The following is a 25,194-nucleotide window of genomic DNA, read 5'->3' as shown; positions in this document are numbered from 1 at the left end:
GGAGGTCATGTGATCTAGCCTCTTAAACCCAAATGTAACATTAGCTGATCTTAATTTTTCTCTGTGAAACATTCTAGCAGGAAAATATGAAAGAATATAATATTATAAAAGATTACTATTAAGCCTCCTAGCAATTTTGGAAAGGGTATCAACTTGCAGACTGCTATAAGATAAAGGAGATTATGTGGATGGCAAAAGATGTGTTATTTTATTTTTTTTAATTATCTAAATGTTTTTTTTTTATTTTTATTTTTTATCATGAGCCAAACTAAATATATATTGGTATGATAATTTAACACCTTGGGCTAAGGTTTTTTTCATTCACAGCCCTTAAAACATCATGTTATCCATGACTATATATTTTATCCCATTTATATTTTCATAATAATAAAGGGTCCATAATACAAATAGAGCCTTATACATATGCCATTTGGAGGAAAAGGAGGTTCAAAGTGAGAAAGGATACTGGGAACAATCTCGCTCAGATGTGCGACAGGAACTGTGAACTGGGAGCCTTGTAACCGCTACCATTTGAAGCACCCAGGACTTTATAGGAATCTTTATGAGTGCCTGAGCTCAGCACTTCTGCAGTTAGTGGTTAAATGTAAAGGCCTCTTTTAGCTCAGCCTGCTCCTCACTCCACCGTTGTTACTGCTTCTCCCTAGTCGTACCTTTCTTTAGCGCTGTTTCTGTCTGTCTTTCTCTCTTCTCTTGCTTATTGTTGCTCTCTCCTTCTTTCCCCACATTTCCCCGTTTCTCTCCTGGTCTCTCCCTCTCGCGCCTAGTCTCTGGCGCTTTTGGCACGTAGCTGAATTGCCTTGCTCAGTTCTTTGTTGAGCTGGATTAATCCCACTTTAAGCTTGCCCAGATGCAGTCTGCTTTCCTTTGAAACCTCGCTGTTGTCATCTACCGCTTCCCTGTGGTGTCACTGCGTATCACGTGACCCCCCGGGCAGGCCAGGTGGGCCAGGGCATCCACGGGGCACCGTGCAAGGGTGAGCGGGGGGCGCGTGCCCGTGGAATGTGCCGCTGCCCTCTTCAGGGTGATTTGTATGGGCTTCAGCAGATGGGGCCCTTGTTACCAGGGCTGGTGGGAAAGGCCCATGGGGCTTTGTGTGGAGGGGCTATAGCGGCGAATGTGACGGAGCAGCCTGAATCCTCGGTCAGGGGCGGAGGCCCTCGGCAGCCAGGACACCTCCCCCCGGGGCGGCGGACCTGAGAGCAGTGGAGGTTGAGGATAAAATGGGAATTTGACAGGGAGAAGGACGGTTGTTTACGAAGGCAGAGCGGGTGGAACCTAAATGGAGGAAGGGAGGCTTAAGGGACAGGTTTTGAAAGAGGGGAGGAGAAGAAAGGATGGAGAGAAACGGCACAAAAGAAGGGGAGAGCGTCTGTGCGATTGCTGTTTTATATAGCTTGAAAGGAGGATGAATATTCATGAGCTTGGCTCTCATTGGCTTTGATGGTATGGTGAAGAGCCCTCAATCTCTATAGAATCTTTAGGGATGCATGTGTTTGTATGGGTATGTGTGTGAGGCCATGTAACAGCAACTCAGCAACAGGATTGCCCACTATTAGTGATAATTAATTTTCTTAAATTATATATATATATATATATATATATATATATATATATATATATATATATATATATATATATATAAAGTACATTTGTGTGTGTGTATTACAGAGCTGCAGACCACTCAGTCCTTTGAGTTCTACACTCTGTCAGAGAAGGCCATGGACTACCGGATCCTCTATATGGATGAGGATCAAGACCGCATGTACGTGGGCTGCAAAGACCATGTGCTCTCAATGGACATCAACAACATCACCCAGGGAACGCTGAAGGTCAGTCTCAATCCCACACAAGTTGTGCAGTGTGCTGTAGTAAAAGATTCAGAAGTATTTACACATGGTTTCTAAAGAAACAGCATGTTTCAGACAGAGGTCCTTCATCAACTGTGAAAGCTCTGTCTGAAACATATATATCCGGGCGCTTAGGTGTTACCATTTTGGTCTGTGTCTGGACGTCCCACAGGATCTTAGCATGGTCATTCTCCACCTCCTGTGGAGGTGTATCCCACTTTGACCTTGTAACTTCCAGCCCGTAGTCAGCACAGATGTTTCTGTATACTATCCCAGCCACTTGGTTATGGCATTCTATGTAAGCCCTGCCTGCATCTTGCATCCCGCTGTTCTGTGCTAGATTGTCTCAGGGGCATCTTTGCACTGTCTGCATCTGGGGTCTCGCCTGGTGTGGTAGAGCCCATGATTAGTGCCTCCATGCTGCTCCATGCCAACATGCTTCTCCATGCCTCCATGCTTCAATCCAGCCTTTTTCAACCATTCGTAGGATTTCTCCATGCAAGCCACTTTGCTGGTGGTACATACCGTGCAGGGGTTTCTCCTCCCATGATGGTTCCTGCTCATCCTCATTCTCCTCCCCAGGTTTCTGCTGTCTGAGGTACTCACTATGCACTTCATCACTTCATCATCTTCCAGGTGTACTCCTGGACCTTTGATGTTTCATCCTGGATAGTAGCTCTGAAGCTCATTAGGCCTTGGCTCCCTTTTTGCAGATAGTGTGCAGTCTCAGAGTGCTGGATTTGGAACAAAACCATTCGTGCGTTGTGAGGAGTTTTCGGGTCTTGCTGTCAGTGGCTTTTACCTCCTTGCCAGCAAGGTACCTGATAACTGGTAGAGCGTAGGTGTTGATAGCTCAGATCTTTTTCTTCCCGTTCAGCTGACTTCTCAGGACTTCTCTCACTCTTTATAGCTATTTGGCTGTAGCTACTTTCTTTGTGGCCTCTTCTTGATTCCCATTTGTCTGTGGGATCCCGAGGTACGTGTAGTTGCCCTTATCATCCTCATGAGATGGATTACTGAGTCGATGTCTCGTTCACTTCTGGCATTCAGCTTGATGTCATCCATGTACAGGAGGTGGCTGATGGTTGCTCCATTCCATAGCCGGTATCCGTAGCCACACTTAGTGAAGATCTCACTGAGGGGGTTCAGATCTATGCAGAACAGCAGCAGGGACAGGGCACCTCCTTGCTAAATCCCACATTGGATGGTGACTTGTGCTATTGGTTTGATGTTGGCTTCTGGGGTTATCCTCCACGGTTCTTGACGAAGGCTCTTTTACAGCCTGAAGCATTCCAGGATCCATTTGTGGGACATTGAATCATAAGCTTTCTTGTAATCAAGGTTGGTCTGTCTGGTCTTACAGTCTCGAGTGACTGTTTTATCCACCCGTAGCTGATGTCTGGCTCCTCTGGTTTTCTCGACAATGCCTTTCTGGGCCCCGCTCATGTATCAAGTGCCATGTGCCTACTTGCCATGTGCCTACTCCCCCTTGCTATAGCATTTGTGTTGTATGTCATCCATCTCTAGTTGTGACAGCAGTTGCTGCATGTGGATGTTGGAACACTGAGCTACTGGCTGTTTTGGTGTTAGTCTAGATGTTGGGTTCTGAAGCATCTATAGTTCCCACATCCTCTGCATTTACTCTCTCATAGTGGGGTTACTTGTGTAGTCATCTATTCTCCACTCTCGTCCATGAGTGTCTCGTATTTGTTCCAGTAGCACATATTTCATCAGATTGCCCTGGTTCCACACAGACCTCGTTAACCCGGGCGACTCTTTTGTTTCGAACTCTCGCTGTTATTGAGGTAGGCGGGTAGCCTACGGGACCACCTTGGAAATGCCCTGGTCAGAATTCGAAACCCTGACATCCTGCTCTGAAGTCAGTCGTGAATTACTTGAATACGGGATTGATTTCCTCTACAACGCCAACGTATGTATCCACTACCACATTAAAATGACTACATTAAAAAAAACAAGCAATGGTTCGTCTCTCCACTATGTAGCTGGCACAGTAATTGGTCTCCTGGGTTTTTAAACAGTGTGATCATGTGATCAGTGGTAATTGTCAGGTAAGGTGTGTGGGGGGGGGTGGGAAAGAGACAGAAATGTGTTTATGTCCTCCCTGGGGGATCTGAGAGACATCTATTAGCAGGATAATTACACGATTCATTCCTACAGATGTACACCGCAAGGACCTCTTCACTTAAGCAGAGCGTTAAAGCAACTCTATTAGAGGCGTTTATCAGAGAAATGTTGATAAAAACCTTTATGGAATTGGCTCTTAGGTTACTAATGGAGTTCTACATTCAAACATTTACATTTACATAGCATAAATAAATCCCTTCTTTCTACTGGAATGTTTGCAGAGAATCAGTTGTTCCTGTGCATAAAAGTGCTTCTGCATACATATATTTTTATACATATCAGGTGTATTCAGATTTCTTTTTATTATTCTGAGTCATGAAATGTCTGTATTTATATATTTAATGTGTTTATATGTGTGTGTGTATATATATATATATATATATATATATATATATATGCTATAATAAATATAGCTTTTACACACACACACACACATACATATATATACACACACACACACATGCATATACATATATATATATATATATATATATATATATATATGCTATAATAAATATAGCTTTACACACACACACATACATATATATACACACACACATATATATATATATATATATATATATATATATATATGCCATAATAAATATAGCTTTACACACACACACACACACACACATACATATATACACACACACACACATACATATACATATATATATATATATGCTATAATAAATATAGCTTTTACACACACACACACACACACACACACATACATACATATATATATATATATATATATATATATATATATATATATATATATATATATATATATATATATATATATATATATATATATATATATAATTTATTATAGTATAAAATTATATAGCCCGGAAGAGGATGTTCATCTGAAGTTGTTCAGCTTGCCGGGTCAGTTCTCTGTCATCACCATCTCCATCCGTGTCTGGTGCAGCTCTGCCACCAAACTTGTCACTCCCAACCTCCAGCTTATGATCAGATCTGCAGAACAGGTCGTAGGACACTGCAGCCTGGCCGTCTCCTGCTTCCGCTTCTCCCCACAGCCAGGCTCTTCTGCCAAACGAGGCTCAGAACATCCAGACTGCACACCATCACACTTGTGAACACCCACAGCACATGCGTTTGGCTGACACAGTTCTGTACCAACCCCCATTCTGTTCTATTCTATTAAAGTTTATTCTATTCTATTTAATTTTTTAATCTTTTATAGAATTATGCCCTCCCACCCAGCTGCAGCACTTAAATACTCTTCACCAGTGTGTGTATATCTGTGTGTGTATAGGTTTAAAAGTGTGTATGTGTGTGTGTGTGTGTGTGTGTGTGTGTGTGTGTGTGTGTGTGTATACACTTGTAAACCGACACACCCACAGACATACACACACACACACACACATATATATACACACTTGTAAGCATTCACACCCACAAACATGCACACACCCACAAACATCTATATGTGTGTGTGTGTGTGTGTGTGTGTGTGTGTGTGTGTGTGTGTGTGTGTGTGTGCGTCTGTGGGTGTGTAGGTTTAAGAGTGTGTATATATATATATGTGTGTTTGTATGAGCAGATGTGATCCATACTCAGTTATGGATGTCTGTGCTTCTGCACAAGTGTAAAGCTCTAATGTCAGTTACTGTATACTTTGAGCTGTACTGTGAGCCATTGTGAGACTGAGGACAAATTTCTTGTGCTAGACCACTAAAGCCTGATTCTGATTCTGATATGTGTTATATTTTTATTTTCCTAATGTCTCTATATCTAATGCCTCCAAATTTAATGTCCTTTTTCTTTTACAGATACAGTGGCCGGCATCCAGCAGTAAGATAGAAGAATGTCAGATGGCCGGAAAAGACCCCACAGTAAGCAACAGTCATGATTTTTATCTTCTGCTGTAATATAAAAGATGCCTGTGTCTTCTCTTTCCTTGGTTACAGTAATGGAATGTGAACATCATGTCTGTGGCTGAGAGCAGTTTCTGTTTGTCGGTAATAGATGTAGTGTTTAATGCTGCTTTTGAACCATAGCATTCTACACACACACAGAATGCTACGCTTAGGAGTGTGTCTGAGGGACCTATTCATCTAAAAATAAAATAAAATTAGTTATAGTTAGTTCTATCTCTTCCTGTGTGTATGTGTGTGTGTGTGTGTGTGTGTGTGTGGGTGTGGGTGTGGGTGTGGGTGTGGGGGTGTGTGTGTGTGTGTGTGTGTGTGTGTGTGGGCGTGTGCGTGTGCGTGTGCGTGTGGGTGTGGGTGTGGGTGTGTGTGTGTGGGTGTGTGTGGGCGTGGGCGTGGGCGTGGGCATGTGTGGGTGTGGGTGTGTGTGTGGGTGTGGGTGTGGGTATGTGTGTGTGTGTGTGGGTGTGTGTGTGGGTGTGTGTGCGGGTGTGGGCGGGGACGGCGTGGAGGACTGCTGGATATACATCTGTATGTGTATGTGTCCTTGTGCCCCTTTGTGTGTGTGGAAGGAGCAGGCATGCGTATGAGTGCATGTGTGTGTGTGTGTGGGGGGGTGAAGGGATTCCTGTTGTTTTCTGGAACTGTTCACAGAATGTGTGTGCATGCAAATGTGTGTGTGCGTGCGTGTGTGTATGTGCATGCGCAATGGGAGGCCACACCCCCCTCTGTCACTAATTATGTGTGTGAGAGCAAGCTGATGCATAGGAGAAGACTAAATGCTCGCTGAAAAATATACTTCACCAAGCTCTCAGCAGCCCAGACACACCCTACACACCCCAGACACACCCCAGACACCCTACACACCCTACACACTGCAGACACACCCCAGACACACCCCAGACACCCTACACACCCCAGACACCCTACACACCCTACACACCCCAGACACACTCCAGACACCGTACACACCCCAGACACACCCCAGACACACCCCAGACACACCCCACACACCCTACACACCCTACACACCCTACACACCCTACACACCCCAGACACACCCCAGACACCCTACACACTGCAGACACACCCCAGACACACCCCAGACACACCCCAGACACACCCCAGACACCCCACACACCCCACACACCCCACACACCCTACACACCCTACACACCCTACACACCCCACACACCCCAGACACACCCCAGACACCCTACACACCCTACACACTGCAGACACACCCCAGACACACCCTAGACACACCGCAGACACACCCCAGATACACCCCACACACCACAGACACACTCCAGACACCCTACACACTGCAGACACACCCCAGACACACCGCAGACACACCCCAGACACACCCCAGACACACCCTACACACCCCAGACACACCCCAGACACACCCTACACACCCTACACCCCAGACACACCCCAGACACACCCCAGACACACCCTACACACCCTACACACCCTACACACCCTACACACCCCACACACCCCAGACACACCCCAGACACACCCAACACACACCCAACACACAGCAGACACACCCAACACACCCCTCTAATCGCTCTGCTAGAAATGTTATTGATGTTCTCTAAACCTATCAAACACCCTCATTGCTAACATTACCCAAAAGGGGTTCGATCTTAAAAGCCAGAATTGCAATTCAAGATGAGTTCTCAATAAAGACTAAAATGTTTTTCTGTGGTGAATGTCCAGAAACCTTTTCGTTTAGTTTATGAATAGACTTCAGCCATTTTCAGGAAACCAACCTTAAAAATGAGAGGGTTATACCCTCTTATGTAGAACACATGATAAATATTAATGTAGAATGCCGGTACATTAAAGGATTCAAGAAGACTATAAATTTCTGTAAAAAAATACAATGGCCACTTACTGTTGCAGATCTTGCAGTAATAATTGCATCACTCTGCCAGGTCCTGTATGCCAGGTCTGATTTCCACCAACAACTGTGTAATGCTCTTCTATAAAATATTGTAGTGTTCCTTGATATATGGACTGGTGGGATGTCCACTAGGAACTGTAGCCTACGTAAACTGCTGGGGGAAAATAACCATGTCAGCAGGGGACCAGGGTGGTAATGTATGGCTCTAGCAGCAGGATGCTGGGATTTGGAACTCTGTGTGTGTGTGTGTGTGTGTGTGTGTGTGTGTGTGTGTGTGTGTGTGTGTGTGTGTGTGTGATTAGTTCTGCCCTGGGTTTTATAGTAGGTGAGTGGGGGAGAGACTGAAGGCACTTGCTGTTTCAAGGGAGTGTAAATCACCCTGAACAGGTTTCAGCAAATATTTGTGTGAGATGCACTTGCAAAGAATCACCTGCTGCTCCTCTTTTTTTGTTTGCTTTTCTCTCTCTCTCTCTCTCTGTCTCTCTCTCTCTCTCTCTCTCTCTCTCTCTCATTCACTCACTCACTCACACTCACACACACACACACACACACACACACACACACACACACACACACATTTTGCTTTCTTTGTCTTATCAAGTCACTCTGGTTAATTATTACTTACGTAATATACTCAGCATTTGGGTTAGTACCTCTATATTGGTTGATAAAGTGCTTGATTAAAATCTCTCCCTTGTCTCTCCGCGTAGCTGATGGTGTAGGGAGCTGGAAAGCAGAGTCTCTTTCGGGTTCTCCTTCCTCTCTTGCTGTGTGTTTATTCAGCTCTTCCACGCGCAGTCACACACAGGCGCCAGTGCAGGGCCATGTGGACCTTGTGTTTACAGCTGGCAGTCAGGGTGCATTGGGGATTTACTTGGCGTTCTAAATGATATCCAAACATGCTTACGGAGTTCTGCCTCACCTCTTGCGTAGTAGTCAAGCAATACGTTCATTGCCCACAGCGAGACTAGATCATTAAATATGATCATAAATGCATGAACGTGACACAGAGAGAAGACACAGCTCGGACAGTTTGTTGTCACAGAGCGGAGGGAGAGACAGAGGAGGGTGTTGGATTGAAGATGGTGTTTTTTTCTGGAATTGTATGCGTGTGTTTTTGTGCTTGCATGTTCGTGTGTAAAAACTCTGCAACAGCTGCTGTTTCACCAAATCTAGCCAAGTTCCTAACTGGTCCCTAACCAATTTCTCTGCCCCTCTCTCTTTTCCTCTGTCCTCTTCTATGTTACTGTCCCTCCTGCTGTTTAAGGCTGGGTGCACACTATAGAATTTTTTCTTCTCTCTTGTATATGAATAAAGAGCGAATTTTGCTGGGCTCATCCCAGAATGTGGTGTCCCACCACAGGATCCAAAAATTACATTTAAAAAATATTTTACATAATACATTTTACTTGACTTGATATTTTCAGTGATGTATATTTCAGTTAAGTATATTTATTTTAGAACAAATGCATTTGGAAACTGCAGTTGCTTTACCAAATGTTCTAGTAAGCACAGTGACATTAGTGTTCGTTTACAATAAGTAGGCTATAAAATCTATAAAAAATGAAAGGAAACATTGAGTTCTTTCTGCACATCTCCCAGTGCAGCTCTCTTTCTCTGTGAGAAAAGGGGCCCGCCAGTCACGTTAAGAACTTGCCACAGCTGAAGGCATCACAAACTTTCACTGCATTTTATAGAGAAAACATATACAACTACAAACAACTGCATGTAACAAAATGTTAAAAACGATAAATGTAAAATTTGTAGGCACACGTGCCAACACAGCCTGCTTATTTCTAGTAATCATTTAGCATATCGTTTGTAGGATGTGGGCCGGCAAGTCTTGTATTAAAGTTTGTGTTGTGTTAATTACAGTAGTAGGAGGTTGAACAACCTGAGCTATGCTTGTACGTTTGGCGACTTGTACACAAGGGTGGCATTATTGCTCTACTTTCTTTACATATAAAGCAGTGATAAGTAGTTCAATTCAGTTTTAAGACCTGATTCTTTTGAACTGTCCGTTCAAAAATAACTGATTTTACTCGTTCTGCTGGTTAAGTTTCGGCTCCTGGAAGGAGGAGTCAAATCTTTTTATCTGACAGTTTAAAAGAAAATCAAATCTGGAAAATGAATCAAACTTTTCAAACACAAGTTTGGTCAGTCCACCTATGATACATTTTGCGAAGAGGAGAAGGAACAGAGGAGATTTTATTCCTGGGTGTTGGTTGGGTGGGAAGTTCTTTTTATTTATTTACTTTGACCATTTTTCCTTATTCGCTATTAGTTTTATCAACATCATTGGTTATCCTTTCTGTCAGCTCAGGGTGTGGGTATGAGCTTGAGTCATTACACAGCTATTATGCCTGCCCTGGACATCACCAGCAAACTAACTGCTATGTATTTGTACATTAAAGTGAAACATTCCCCTAATATTCCAGTCGACATGGAGTTTTAAAATTGTGGTGTAGCGGAGGGCTTGCTTCATAGCTACAGCTGCCGCCCTAAACCTTTTTACGTTGTCTATTTCCATATGGGTTCATAACTTCGATATATTCGTGACTGAAGAAATACCTCAGATTGTAAAACGATCATTAGCCTTGACTGCATGTTCACTCAGATTTTTAAAAATAGAGAGGCAAATCTGGGATGAAATTTTTAAAAAATGGTGCAGAATCTTGTAGGGTGGATCCAGCTTCGGTGTTCTCATGAAGAATTGCATCATGTTCCGCTGGAGCCTGCGCGAGTCCTCTCCTCATCTGTCACTCGCCCTTCTTCACACCGAGTGTTGTACACGTGTAGACCTTTTTAAATTTCTTTTCTTGCCTCAGGCCTTTCTAAACAGGCCACATTTGTGACATCCCCTGTGTGCAGACTGATAGCCTTCCTGAAGACTAGGGAGACGCTCGCATAATTTGACACATTTCAAATGGCATTGATGATCCGTGTGGAGCTCGGCTCTACACACTGTGGACAAGATGGCGTTAGAGTGGAGTAGCTGTATATTCGTGTATATTACAGGCATCCATCTTTCCAGACCAACTGCACACACTTTCTCTGGGACGCCTTCATCTCATAGAACTTCGAACCACACTGCATTGACAATTAAAACGTGTCCACGTGGCTGGAAGAATGCTTAATCCATGCGCTAAATGTGTTTTTGTCTCTCTCTCTCTCTCTCTCTCTCTCTCTCTCTCTCTCTCTCTAGCATGGCTGCGGGAACTTCCTGCGGGTTACTCAGCCCTATAACAGGACTCATCTGTTCATCTGTGGCAGTGGAGCCTACAGCCCTGTGTGCGCGTACGTGAACCGCGGCCGGCGGCCCGAGGTAGAGTGTGAACGCCAGCCCACAGCACTTGACGTCCTTCCGTTCTGGCTTTCATTAGTCCCAATGATGGACCTACCAGACTTGCTGTGAATAAAACTGTTTACGTGACCGGCTCCAGTGAGAAAAGCTCCTGGTGAAGACACATCTGATTTAAAATGCGCACGGCTTTCTTAAATCCAGACTCCAGTACCACGGTTACCATGTGTCTCTGTTTTACTGCATCTGGCAGAAGGTAGGCTTGCAGTAGAAGAGGAGAGAAAGAGGGGAGGAGAGAACAGAAAGATGGTAGAGGCAAGTCAAGGGCAGTGGTAGCTCAGTGGTGAAGGTACTTCACTTGTAATCAGAAGGTTGCTGGTTCAAGTCCCACCACTGCCAAGATGCCACTCTTGGGCCCCTGAGTAAGACCTTAACCCTCAATTACTCAAATTGTACTCAGTCATAATTGTGAGTTGCCTTGGATTAAAGAGTCAGCTAAATGCCATAAATGGAGGAGGTTCTGTAGTGTTAGGCAGCTCTGTGGTTGCTGGCAGCTCCTTCTGTCCTGATGCTGGTTCTCCATTGCTCTGCTTTTGTTTGAAAGGAACATTGCTCTGTTTGACCTCCCTCTGTCTGGTCTCTCCTCTCTCTCCACCTCCCTCTGTCTGGTCTCTCCTCTCTCTCTCTTTTCCTCCGTACTTCTCTCCTTGTACAAGATTTAAGATGGAATCACCAAATACACGACACATCACAGCGTCAGAGCCACCTCGACTGCCCCGTGCGATACGTAGCGCACGCGTGCGTTTTGGTACTTCACAAGCGTGCGTCCTGTGTGCTCGTAACACTTGTTTGTGTGCATGCGTATTTGTCACTCATGAAGTCAATTCAAAAGGGATTAAGTGGTTTGGCAGAAGGCTAGCAGACCTCACAGGACCATGCTGGCTCTCTTCACCTGCTCCCTTCAAAACAGGCCGGCAGCGTGAGCCAGACATAGCAGGGACTGCAGAAGCCCCCGGCAGCATGTCCGACCACCCGGCAGGCCGACACTGAAACGCTGGAGGATTCTGGGAAGGAAGCGTGCTCTCTTTCTCTGCCCTTTTTTGGAGTTGTATGTAATGGTCTGTGGAAGGACAACGGAAAAGAGGAAGGCGTCGCCTGCACCTCCTCATGCGTGTAACGGCCCTCGAATCTTGACACTAGAGGAGAGCATAGTGAACTGGCTCAGCTTGCACTAGGACTTGTGGATGGCCAGCTGATCACAACTAATCTGCAAAGGAAAAAAGCCCAAGTGACTCCTTTCAGCAAAAAATACCTCATACCATCGTCTTCCTCATTCTGAGTCCAGATTTATGTACTCAGTTAAGTTACACTGTGGCGACACGTAATGCAAAACATTTTGCGGGTGACATCCAGCCAAAAAAAATGTTGAATTAAAATTATCAAATGAAAATGCAAACCTACATTTGCCATTTTGTTTTGTGCAAGTATCCTGCCAAAATGAAAACTGAAATGAAATAATTACATTTGGAGATTCACTTTTCATACAAGCAGAAAATGAAAGAAAATGAAAACAGCTTTTAGACATTTAAGTTTTATCATCATTGTAGTGTTTCATGGCCATAATTTAAATTAAAAGGCTATTAAAGAAAAGAAAATGAAATCATAGTTTGGCTTTGTTGTCTTCATGAAATGCATAACAAGTGTCAAAGCATCAAAAGGCAATGTTTCCTTTGTCTTTTCCATAGCAACAGGCTGTTTATTTAACAAAATGCAGATGAACGCAAAGTGGATAAATCAACCAATTTCAATTTTCTTTATTTGTTCTGAATGACTTATTGTTGTGTGGAAAATGAAACTGCAAACGTAACTGGATATTTGTGCACATGTATGGGGGAAAAAAGGCAAATTTTGGTTTGCATTTTCATTTGATTGATTTATTACAGTTGGCACTGTACCCGGAATGGGCACTGTATGATGCTTAGTGATTGTACCCCGCCCTCCTCAATTCTAAGACATTGCGTGGCTAAGACTCAATCTGACCTGAAGGGGGCACCTTGACTCTCTGAAGGGGGAGCCTTTCTACAGAGTGATATCGTAAGCCTGTCAGGTTCTAGCAGAAACCTGAAGATGAAACACAGTTACTGTTGTGCAAGCTGACAGCTCACAGTGCAGCTGCGATGAGAAGCACAGGGTGTGGTTATGACGTTGCTCTATGGATATGTGGTTTTACAGGGTTCTTGGAAAATGTGGTGTTTTGAAAAAAGGCAGTAATCTTTTAAAGGTATGATGTTGTTTATTCCTCCTGCAGGAGAAGGTGTTTCATATCGCCTCACGGGCAGAGTCGGGGAAAGGAAGGTGTTCCTTCAGCCCACGAGTCAACACCGTCTCCATCATGCTTAGTGAGCACTGGGTCCCACACGCACACACACATGCACACGCACACATGCATGCGCGCACACACACACACACACACACACGCACGCACGCGCACACACGCATGCACGCACACATGCGCACACACACGTACGCACACGAATGTGCACACACACACGCGCGCACACACACACACACACACACACACACAGACACGCATGCACACACATACACTCACGCACACACACACGCACACACGCACACACACACACACGCACACACACACACACACACACACACACACACTCAATCATGTCTACTTTCTCCTAACGCTCTTCCAGACACATTCGCACGACCACATCCACAACCACTATGCACACGCACACGCATATGCAATGATATACCTATGTAGGGCACCTTGTGTTCATGAACCTTCTCTTAAATCTGTGACTGGCTGCTGGCTGTCCGGGCATTTTTGACATGGGACTTGTAACACACCCCATCTAAGGTTTCATGCACTTGTTGGAAAGTCATTTATACGTGCCAACACACACACACACACACACACACACACACACATCTGCACCCACATTAAAAACAATAAAAACACACATTATGCATTTCTGTACATCACCTAGCACAAGGCCTGGCGTTATGCACAAGACATGCACGCATGCTCACACACACACGCACACGCATGCATGCATGTACACACACGCAGCATCCACATGATTGACTCATAAAATTGTAGATGGACAGACAACTGAGAAAGGAGAGAAGTATGGGTTAGCAGAAGAGATTAATCATTAGCAAGTACACCACAAAGGCACTGCTGATCAGGAGCTGGAAATCCACACGCCCTGTAATCCGGAATTCTCCAGCCAGCCTGGACATAATGTACTATCAGCAAGAGACACTTTTCTATGGAATTTTTTCCACTAGCAATCTGTTGCCATGGATCGAGAACATGCCCATTTTGGGATTTTCAGAGTGTGTGTGCGTGTGTGTGTCATTGTTGAATGCCACCACAGAGAGCTCAGACCGAGAGTCTCAACTTGGAGTGTGTCGCAGTAGATTTGTAAAAAATGCCATAGGACTGTCTGTTGAAAATCATGTATACAAATTCCCAGCTGAACAGCACATGACATTCACATGGTAAACACAGCCTGCAGTAGAATTCTGAACACCAAGGGCATTGGTAGGGTTCCCAGAAAGCACATGTAGTGTCATCAAGAAGAAATGCCCTTTGGTGTGTTGTGTCTCTCCAGATCAGGAGCTGTTCTCCGGCATGTACATCGACTTCATGGGGACGGATGCAGCCATCTTTAGGAGTCTGACCAGCAAGAATGCGGTGCGGACAGACCAGCACAACTCCAAATGGCTGAGCGGTAATAATCACATTATTGCGTCGAACAGGAGTTCCCAGGCCTGGCCCCTGGACATCGTCCACGGGACTGGATTCGAGAACCTCTGAACTAAAGGAGATTAACATTTTCAGTCTAAACCCTGTGCTGCAGAGCTCAGTTCCAGAACATCTGGCGCTAGCATTCAGATGCTACTGAAGGGTAAATTGTTTAACTGCGTAAATACATGAACTCTGTCACAGACCCTCAGTTCTAAAGCCGTTCTCGGCTTCTGCAATCGCTGGCGGTCAATTGAACTGGCCCCTCTGCCGCCACCCCTGAGTCCTCGGTGGAGGAGAGCTGGAAGGTTCTGGAAGTGGGCGGTCCTGTGCTGGAGTGACTCAAGATTTATGACTTTTCATGAAGGGCACAACAGCCAAGGCCATCTGCTGAGACTGAAGCCATCATCTCCTGTAATACAGCCAAGCCAGGCTGTTTAAACACGCGGCCACCACCAGCTGTCTGGATTGGTGCATTTCCATTTTTTTTAAACCTCCTATACTGAACAATGGTTATTTTTTGAAGAAGCATTCTTGTTTTATATATTTCTATATATATATATATATATATATATATATATATATATATATATATATATATATATTAAATAGTCTTTACATCCTGGTAGCAATTGAGAAATTAAATGCTCTGAAAATAAAAACTAAAAAATATCTATATCTGTGGCAGCTTTGCCTGATACCTAATGTAAATGCAGATATTATGAGGTTTATGATATGCTATTTATTATGATATCTATCCACTCTGATATTTAGCCATTATGACTATCCATTATGCTAATGTTAGGTGTTTTCTTTCATGTGAATAAGTCGTGAGGTAGTTGGATACAGTGATGAAAAACAATAGTAGAAGGTGGGACTTTTTTTCAGTTCTATATTAATAAAAACTAGTGTATACTTGCAGATCTATAGAAAATTACCTACAGCATATAAACCGCAACATACAAGCATATCTGAGGCGAGTCCAGCCAGACAGAGCAATCCTCATTTAAGATCAAAAGAGTCCCAGTGGGCAGCATGAAACAGAGGTATGCCACACAGGCATGTATCAGCTTTCTCAGAGGCCTTTGGTGTCCTTTGTGGATTGTTAGTTCAGGGGAGTTCCTTTTGAAACTCGTAATAAGTCTGAGATGTGTGAAACTGAGCGTAGGAGCAGACCTGTGAGGAGACGTGTTGGCACAGATGAGAGACGTTAACCCCGTTTTAAGTACTGCTGGTTCTCAGGACTCTCCTGTGTTCAGCGGGGGTCATGACCCGGGTATGGCTCAAACTGAACACCTCAGCAGAAACGTACAGGGATAAGAGCACTTTGCCGGCAGTTGAGTTTTAGTCGCTATCATTTAACCTGTAGTGAAAATGGACTATAATTCGTTTTTTATTTGTCATATGAATTTATCCCCAGATCTGACCCTCAGTCATTTGAATTTGAACTTGACTATGGAGTCTTGTTTTTCTTTGGTCTTTTCTAGAGCCCGTGTTTATCGATGCCCATCTGATCCCAGATGGATCGGATCCAAACGATTCCAAACTTTATTTCTTCTTCCGAGAGAGGCTGACGGATAACAGTGGCAACACCAAGCACATCCACACCATGGTTGCACGAGTTTGCCCGGTGAGTGTACACACGCACGCGCACATAAGTACACACACACACACATGCACAGACGAACACACGCACAGAATATTAACACTTAAAGCTTAAAATATGTGTCTGTGTGCCTACTTGATGAGTACATTAATGTGTGTGTGTGTGTGTGTGTTCAGAATATTGATGTACTTTGTAGTGTGTGTGTGTGTGTGTGTGTTCAGAATAGTGATGTAATTTGTAGTGTGTGTGTGTGTTTGTGTGTGTGTGTGTGTGTGTTCAGAATAGTGATGTACTTTGTAGTGTGTATGTGTGTGTTTGTGTGTGTGTTCAGAATAGTGATGTACTTTGTAGTGTGTATGTGTGTTCAGAATAGTGATGTACTTTGTAGTGTGTATGTGTGTTCAGAATAGTGATGTACTTTGTAGTGTGTATGTGTGTTCAGAATAGTGATGTACTTTGTAGTGTGTGTGTGTTCAGAAGAGTGCTGTACTTTATAGTGTAACTGTTTTTCTGTGTAGAATGACACGGGTGGCCAGCGCAGTCTGGTGAACAAATGGACCACTTTCCTAAAGGCTCGCATGGTGTGTTCTGTTCTGGAGGAGGATGGCACAGAAACTCACTTTGATGAGCTTGGTGAGGACACACACACACACACACACACACACACACACACATTATACACCCCCCCCCCCCCAACACACACACATTATACACACAGGCATTCATATTACACACACACACACAAAGAGGGCTTGCCTTCGAAATTTACGTTTAAACACCTTCAATCCTGCTTTGTCTACAAATGTAACTAAGCCTAACTTTACCCTCATTAACTAATAAGGAGTTTTTGAGCGTTTTGCTAGCCCAGCTGTGAACAGCCCAGCTGTAACAGAGCAACTGACGGACTCACACATTCAGCGAGTGTTTCTCTCTCCTAACAGAGAGTGTGTTTCTACTGGACACCGATGGACCGAAGGGGCTCCTGATATTTGGAGTGTTCACCTCTACAAGGTAAGGGCAACTTTACTGTAAGTCAGTGTGTGTGTGTGTGCGTGTGTCACACTGGCTGTGGGAGTGTGTGTTCGGAGTAGCCGGGGCAGAAGCAGCAGATTTCCAGGTTCTGGTGGGATGAGCACACCTCCCTGTGCACCCGCTAACCTGCTGTCCTGCTCCTCCGAGTGGCAGGCATGGGGCGGGTCTGGCTGGATCTCTGCGCCAAGCCAAACAGTGAGCACTTCCCTCCGTGGGCCTGTTCTCCGCTCCAGCTCCTACACCGCATGCTTCCTGCCCTCTTCTACCACACACACGCTTCTGACTGCCAGCCCAGCCTTGGCGCACGTGTGTGTGTTGGGGGGTGGGGGTGGCGTGGCCCTTTGAGTCTGTGGGTTCCTGTATAATGGGTGCAGCCAAACCTCACCGCATTCTCCCAAGAAGTAAAAGAGATGAGACATGTTTCTTTCTGAGCTGAATATTCTTTTTTTCTGACTTTCTTGCTCTCACTCTGTCGCTCCACTGCTATCTCCCTATTTCTCTTTTGTTATATTCATTTTCCCAAACTCCTATCTCTCCCATTGTCTGCACATCTCTCTGTCTTTCATTCGCCCTCAGTGGGTCTGGGGACATGCTCTGGTGTGAAGAGTTTGGCTCGTTGCCTTGTGTTCACTAGCAAACCCAAGATGCTTAAGGGCAACGTGACGAAAAATGGAGATTTCCATTTCCATTTAAATATTCAGCATTTGGCAGATGCTCTGATCCACAGTGACTTACATTATTTATTAGTAGAAGAGGGTGTGTGCCCCTGATTTCTCCAGCAGCGGTTTCCTTCACTGGTCTATGTGTATCGTCTGCGTGAACGTTTGCGTGCGTGTGTGTGTGCGTGCACTTCTCCACAGCTCTGTGTTCAAAGGCTCAGCGGTGTGCGTGTACAGCATGGCCGACATTCTGATGGTGTTCAACGGGCCGTTCGCCCACAGGGAAGGGCCGAACTTCCAGTGGGTAGCGTTCCAAGGACGCATTCCGTATCCCCGGCCGGGAACTGTGAGTCACCCATTCATCTCTGCGCTGCGTTAGTCCCAGTTTGACACATCTGGGTCAAAATGTTTCCGCACAAAATGCACGCGCTACCTATCCGTCCTCCCATCTCTCTCGTTCTGTCTTTTTCTTACCTCCCTCCCTCATTCTTCCAAATTATGTTTCTCTACTTTTCTCTACATTTTCTCTATCTCCTTCACTTTATCACTCTCTCCATCATCGCCCCAGTGCCCTGGTGGTGCCTTCACGCCTCACATTCGGAGCACCAAAGAGTTTCCGGATGATGTGGTGACGTTCATGAGGAACCACCCAGTCATGTTTAATCCCATCTACCCCATGGGTCGACGCCCTCTGGTGGTCCGGACGCACGCTGACTACAAGTACACCTCCATCGCTGTCGACCAGGTGACCGCTGCCGATGGCCTCTACCAGGTCCTCTTCCTTGGCACAGGTGAGTTACCCCTCTAATAATTTCCCACAGTCCACTTGAGTTGGGGGACATTGTTCAGCCTTTAAACATTGCTCATTGATTGATTGGTGTCATGAAGCTCGTTAAGGTCACACCACAGTCATTCTGAAGTGTGTATCGGTGTGACGGTGCTGAAATATTAGGACGCTGTTATAAGGAGGTATGTGTTAGTGGTATCATAGACGTCCTCAGCCCTGTTTGGGGATGGATGTTCTATCTTCTTGCCGTGTTTCCCCTGGCTTATTGTAGTTTAAAATAAAATACTCTGAGATGCAGTTTAGTCACTGCAATTCAGTACTGACGCTCGCAAGTGCGTTGTGTTAAGGCTGACGCAAACGCAGAGAGGTTCAAAAGCGCCCAGATGTCAGTCAGGAGGCCAGCAGACAGCAGATATGTTTTATCGTTTACCACACTCAATAACTTTGCCTTCTCGCACAGCACAATGGGTATGTTTCATACATTGAGAGAAATGGCAGGTATTAAAATGCACCCTGCTGTGTCTGGAAGAGGCAGAGGAAGACGGAGAGAGATGTGGAGATGGCGAGCAAGGATGGGAGAAACCAGAACGAGTGAGAGAGAGACACCAAGGCGAAGTGCGTTCGGGGCGTGCAGTCACAGCACGGAGCCAAGCCTGGAACCCTGGAGGAGAACGGACTGCAGGGAGCACAGGGGAGCCACCGCGGAAGAGGCTTGGGCAACAGGATCGGAATCCCAGCTGTTTGCGTCCATTGGCCTCCCCGCTTTTGCAGAATTCCCGAGCGCGGGCCAGGAGCCATGTCCGGGCCACGCCCACCAGGCTATGTGCGGGGCTGCTCCCCTCCCGCCTCGGAGTCGGGGTTTTCCAGAACTCTTGCTGCACTCTTCTCTGCCGTGCCGTAAATAACACCAGACTGTCCTCGCCAGGACCGGCGAACTTCCTTTTCATCTGGTCCTTCCTTTTTCAACCGGATGCATTTAAGAGCGCATTTGGACATCCGGTGCCAGACTAGCAAGTCGTGAAGGAGGCATCTGTCACTTCCTGTGCACATGCACAGTCAGATTCATTAGTTAAACCAGTCAGCAGTAAGAGGCTAAATGTCCCCTGATTCTGCCCTGTCTGCCCTGACTAGTGATGAGTGTTGCCATCAGAAGAATCAAAGAATCAAAGATTGGCACCCAGAACTAGTCGCAGCTCTGAACCACTGCGCTTTCACTGCGTGCTTGGCATTTCTTGTCTGCCTGGTTTCCGCTCTTCTCTCCAACATTCTCTGTCGTTCCGTTTTCTCCCCAGACAAAGGCACGGTGCAGAAGGTTGTGATGCTGCCCACAAACCGCTCCGTAAGCTTGGATCTGATCCTGGAGGAGCTGGAAGTGTTTAAGGTCTGAGCCACAGCCAGGGTGCACACATTAAAACCTGGGGGGGGGGGGGGGGGTAGAGAAGGATGGCAGGACTGGAGACAGAGGAATATGGCAATACAATACAATACCCTTATAGTGCAAAATATTCATGACTTGGCATATGACTTTTTCGGCCGCAAATCACTGATCCGACAGTGAAGCACCGCCGTGCAGCGTGCAACGCACAAACGTCTCATGAAAAGAAAAAAATGGACTTGTTTTTCGCTTCGTACGTACAGATGAGCTGTCACATGCGGCCTGTTTTATCGACACGTCTGCCAGCCGAGCTCCAAGTCCAGGCCTGGTTCTGTGGTTGTGCGTCATGCAAATCTGATATTTCGTTTTATTTTCTATTTTCCCCTTTTGCAGAACAACGCTGCCATAACCAACCTAAGAATTTCCTCTAAGAAGGTAAGGGGGAGCTGTAATCAGTGGCTCGTTGCCGGGCCGCTGCACTGCAGAAAACCCAACATGATGTTCATGTTTTTACTGAACGCGAAGCCAACACGACGCACAGAAGAGTGAGCACGAGGGTGTGATCAAGACGATTATCTTGTCACGCGATCTGTGGCGGCTGAGTGAACCATGTGCGACTGTGTCGGTTTGTGTTACAGCAACAGCTGTACGTGAGCTCCGAATACGGCGTGTCCCAGGTGTTGCTGCACCGTTGCCATGCCTACGGTTCGGCGTGTGCGGATTGCTGTTTGGCCCGAGACCCGTACTGCGCATGGGACGGAGTGAGCTGCTCTCGGTTTTACCCGACTGGCAAGAGGTGCACACACACACACACACACACACACACACACACACACACACACACACACACACACACACCCTAATGTTATTTCTTTTGAAAGAATGCATTTGGTTGGGGGGGTTTCCCGTTTTTCCAGCCAACCACTTGTGGCCAGCAGCCCCTGATCCCCTACGTATTTTAATGTTTTGCATACTGGTAAAAACCGCCACTTTATGAACCTCCACTCACATTACAGTCGCACATAAAATAAAACAAACCTGATACTACATTGCATTCAAAATATGACCTATGTCTAAACATTATTTCAAGCATAACACCAACACTCTGGGTTCACTTCCTGTTTTTCTGCTACTATAGAGATAAAACTTTCAGATTAGTACACCTGCCTATAATTGCATATGCAGACGTGTAAAAACATTCATTAATGAATATTCCCACAGTTTGTTGCTTCCAAGCCGAAAAGGTTTTTCTCAGCTGATAATTAGAAATGAATACCTGAGGGAGACCTTTTGGTCGAAACATTTCAATATATAAAATACCCTTTTCTACTCTGAATACTGAATTTGCTGTTTTGTATTCATAAACAATAATCAGTTACATCTTTGAGTTTTATTATTTGACTGGAGTCCTAGAATAGAGATGGAATGTTACACACAGCACACACACTGTTGTTATAGCTGACAGCTATTGCCTCCTGTAGTTAACATTAGCTATTGCTACAGGTGAGATCGTTGTTGTCAGAAACAGGTCAGGTTTAGCTTGGTCTCTCTACAGACATTTCACACTCAGTTCACTGAAAAAAAAAACATTCCTGTGTGTCTGTGCTAGACCTGGTGTGTGTGTGTGTGTGTGTTTCTGTGTTTCTGTGTTTGTGTGTGTGTGTGTGTGCGTGTGTGTGTGTGTGCGTGTTTGTGTGTGTGATTTTGCATTGCTGTAGTTTTTGGCACTTAGATGGGAGAAAAATATCAGCGTGAAACTTGCCTGTCAAAGAGGAGACTGTGAAGTCCACATTCATAGCTGTTTATCCTGTGCGATCGTTATCAGATGGTTTCCTCCTGTAACACCACAACCACCAGTCAGAGAAAAGCCCATAATGCAGTAACATGTATGACACCCATAAAGGGTGGCCTGAGAGTTATCCAAAGTGCTTGTGGGTGTGTGTGTGTGTGTGTGTGTGTGTGTGTGTGTGTGTGTGTGTGTGTGTGTGTGTGTGTGTGTGTGTGTGTGTGCGTGTGCACGTGTGTATGTGTGAATGGAAACTGCAAAAGATGTGCAACTCTGAAGCTATGTGACAATAAAATGAAACTGAATATGTGAAAATATTTGATTTGGTTTCTCATTATGATTTCAGGAGAAGCAGAAGACAGGATATCATGTTTGGAAATCCTTTGACTCAGTGCCGGGGGTTCAATCTGAAAGGTATGAGTCACAGCTCCCAGCGCAGCTGCCTGGATTTCTTTCTCGTCTTCTCTACCCAAAATCTGAAAAATGTAATTGATACTGCTGTGCGTTACAGTCGTGTGACCTTTAATTTGCATGAAGATGCAGCTTTTCACTCCACCTGACCTCTCTGAGTCTTTCTACCTCCGTCTGCCTCCCCCTTTCTGTGTAACGATGGAAAAGTGTGATCATGGAAACTAGTTTGTTGTGGTGTTACTCAGTCCTGTAGCTGATGCATCATTTGGTGCTAAAATAACACACGACAGTTTTGTAGAGGGAGGATATTTCCAGACGAGCAGAGCAACATGGAAACGAGCCACGCCCCTTAATCTCAAACGAGCCGGATAACACGGGGCGTTCCTGAAAGGTGTTGAAAACGGATGTGATCCTTCCAGGCTGCTGGTTCTGACGGACTCCAGTTCTGCTTCCAGTTCGATTTCAGTTCACACCTTGTGCCCGCTTGCAGATTCCACGAGCTACACAGAGCGTTGCCGTTTTTCATGTCGTTCCCAAATGCTTTATTCCCTCTTAACTTTAACCCTGTGTGGCTGTTTATTTCGCCCCTGCTAAGTTCTACTATGATCAGATGTACTTGCGTTTTCCTTGTATCAGCCTACAGGAATGCGGTGGAGATGTCCCAGTATGGGGTGAAGAACAACACCACCTTTCTGGAGTGCCTGCCCAAATCGCCCCTGGCCTCTGTCCGATGGCTCATCCAGAAGGACAACGACCGCAGGAAAGAGGTCAGCAAGCAAGCCTCCCGAGCTCGTCCCCCAAACCACACCCCGATCTACGCAGCGCAATACCACGGCACATACCATACACCCCAGAACAACTGCAATGTATATATCCCAATACTCACAACTCTCACGATACTGCATACTGCAGCAGAACAGCAGTAAATCCTTTGATATAATGTGTTCCAGAGGATCTAGATTCCAATGTTTGGATATTCCAGCCAGACAGCATTTCTGTGCTACTCTAACTGCAAACCTAGCGGAGACAGTCTGTCTGCCATATCACCTGTCATATCTGCAGACTGTAATGGTGCAATACTTCAGTATTTCAAGTGCAACGCTTTAGCTCTTAGTGGGTTCAGCAGCTGAATGACTTCCTCCACACCCTCTCGGTCTCCTCTGGTTTAAGATGTCTGACTTTTAAAAAAAAGAAAAGAAAGATGAGCCAAATGCTGCAGAGCGAGAATGAAAGTTCGCTGATCCGAGAACAGCGGGCAATCGGAAACAGGCGCCTGACATCACGCAGGCGTGCTCTGCCCTCAGTCAGCCAGTCAGCCTGCACATGGACATTCGGGATTCCCCTGCAGGGTCCAGGCACGTCAGTGGCTGTTTTCCTGCAGTGTCTCATCATGATGTCCACCTGCCGTCCTCTCGCGGCATTTGCGTGTAACGCTTCTCCGCTTGCTGTCTCTCCTGTTGCTGGTGTCACAGATGGCGATTTCAGTTCAAACACTCTCAGCTGTTCCAGTTTACTTATGAGGCAACAGTCCCAAGAGAGTGATAGTTTACCAGAAACCGCACACCACCTGAACTCTTACTGCTCCCCCAGTGCCTTTAGAGGGGAAGGGGGTTTATAGTGCCGATCCATTTATTTGTTTGTTTTGTTATTTATTTATTTAGCTTGGCGGGGGGGTTCCCTGTGTTATTAAGAGCTAAATAAATTAAGGCACCTTGAGCAACTGCTACTTGGTTGTTAAAGCCTTAGTACAGTTTAAACACAAAAACACCTGCAGGGAGGTTCAGTAACAGACTACTGACACATGCAGGGAGATGTAGTAACAGACTACTGACACATGTAGTAACAGACTACTGACACATGCAGTAGCAGACTACTAACGCATGCAGGGAGATGCAGTAAGAGACTACTGACACATGCAGTAACAGACTACTGACTCATGCAGGGAGATGTAACAGACTACTGACACATGTAGTAACAGACTACTGACACATGCAGTAGCAGACTACTAACGCATGCAGGGAGATGCAGTAACAGACTACTGACTCATGCAGGGAGATGCAGTAACAGTGTAGTGTGCAGTGTAGGTGCACAGACACTTCAAACAGGTTTGGGGAACATTTGTATCTGTAAACACATGCATTCACATGACCAATCAGGTGGAAGGTAACCCAACCAAAATGATGCACACATTACTGAAGCAACGGTATCAAGCATAGCTCATTACTCTTAAAAATATGCTAACATTTTCAGACTACCCGATTTATAAATTCTACTTTACCATCATTGCTCACTACAAGTACAAGGCAATGAAATGCAGTTTATGCAGTCTGCGCAGTTTCCAATCATAAGTCAAAAACAATCAAATCAATAGATCAGAATAATTGGCACTTAATTAACACTGCTGCTTCCTTCTAATACCCCCTTAATTCTATATAATTTTACAATATAAAAGCGATTTATTTACTAAAGTGGACACAGTCCCCTTTCCTCAGGCCTATTAATCTCCTCCTAGCCTTTACAATCCCTGAGCAAGTGTGTGTCATTATCTAGTGGTTGGTTAAACTTAATTCAGAGAGTCCTTTTAGCTCAGGTTTATGTGTGTGTGTGTGTGTGTGTGTGTGTGTGTG

General features: G+C 45.3%; 1 protein-coding gene across 3 annotated transcripts in view; it reads left to right on the top strand.

The window, feature by feature from the left end:
- sema3c (sema domain, immunoglobulin domain (Ig), short basic domain, secreted, (semaphorin) 3C) overlaps nt 1–25,194 on the top strand; it is a 62,585-nt gene that overhangs the window by 34,650 nt on the left and 2,741 nt on the right. For all 3 annotated transcript variants that reach the window (XM_081722972.1, XM_026997355.3, XM_081722973.1), the window contains 15 exons: nt 1,690–1,850; nt 5,819–5,881; nt 11,041–11,160; nt 13,445–13,535; nt 14,778–14,897; nt 16,399–16,541; nt 17,036–17,150; nt 17,459–17,528; nt 18,410–18,554; nt 18,777–18,999; nt 20,288–20,376; nt 20,764–20,805; nt 21,009–21,166; nt 22,503–22,570; nt 23,204–23,334. In XM_081722972.1, coding sequence (XP_081579098.1) covers nt 1,690–1,850; nt 5,819–5,881; nt 11,041–11,160; nt 13,445–13,535; nt 14,778–14,897; nt 16,399–16,541; nt 17,036–17,150; nt 17,459–17,528; nt 18,410–18,554; nt 18,777–18,999; nt 20,288–20,376; nt 20,764–20,805; nt 21,009–21,166; nt 22,503–22,570; nt 23,204–23,334 — 1,739 coding nt within the window. The remainder of the gene's footprint in view (nt 1–1,689; nt 1,851–5,818; nt 5,882–11,040; nt 11,161–13,444; nt 13,536–14,777; nt 14,898–16,398; nt 16,542–17,035; nt 17,151–17,458; nt 17,529–18,409; nt 18,555–18,776; nt 19,000–20,287; nt 20,377–20,763; nt 20,806–21,008; nt 21,167–22,502; nt 22,571–23,203; nt 23,335–25,194) is intronic.

This window comes from Electrophorus electricus, chromosome 11 (assembly GCF_041902795.1).
Source record: "Electrophorus electricus isolate QZ-2024a chromosome 11, ASM4190279v1, whole genome shotgun sequence".
In the NCBI taxonomy this organism is placed as follows: Eukaryota; Metazoa; Chordata; class Actinopteri; order Gymnotiformes; family Gymnotidae; genus Electrophorus; species Electrophorus electricus.
Note: the sequence above shows the minus strand (reverse complement) of the source record. Positions and strands in the feature narration are given on the sequence as shown.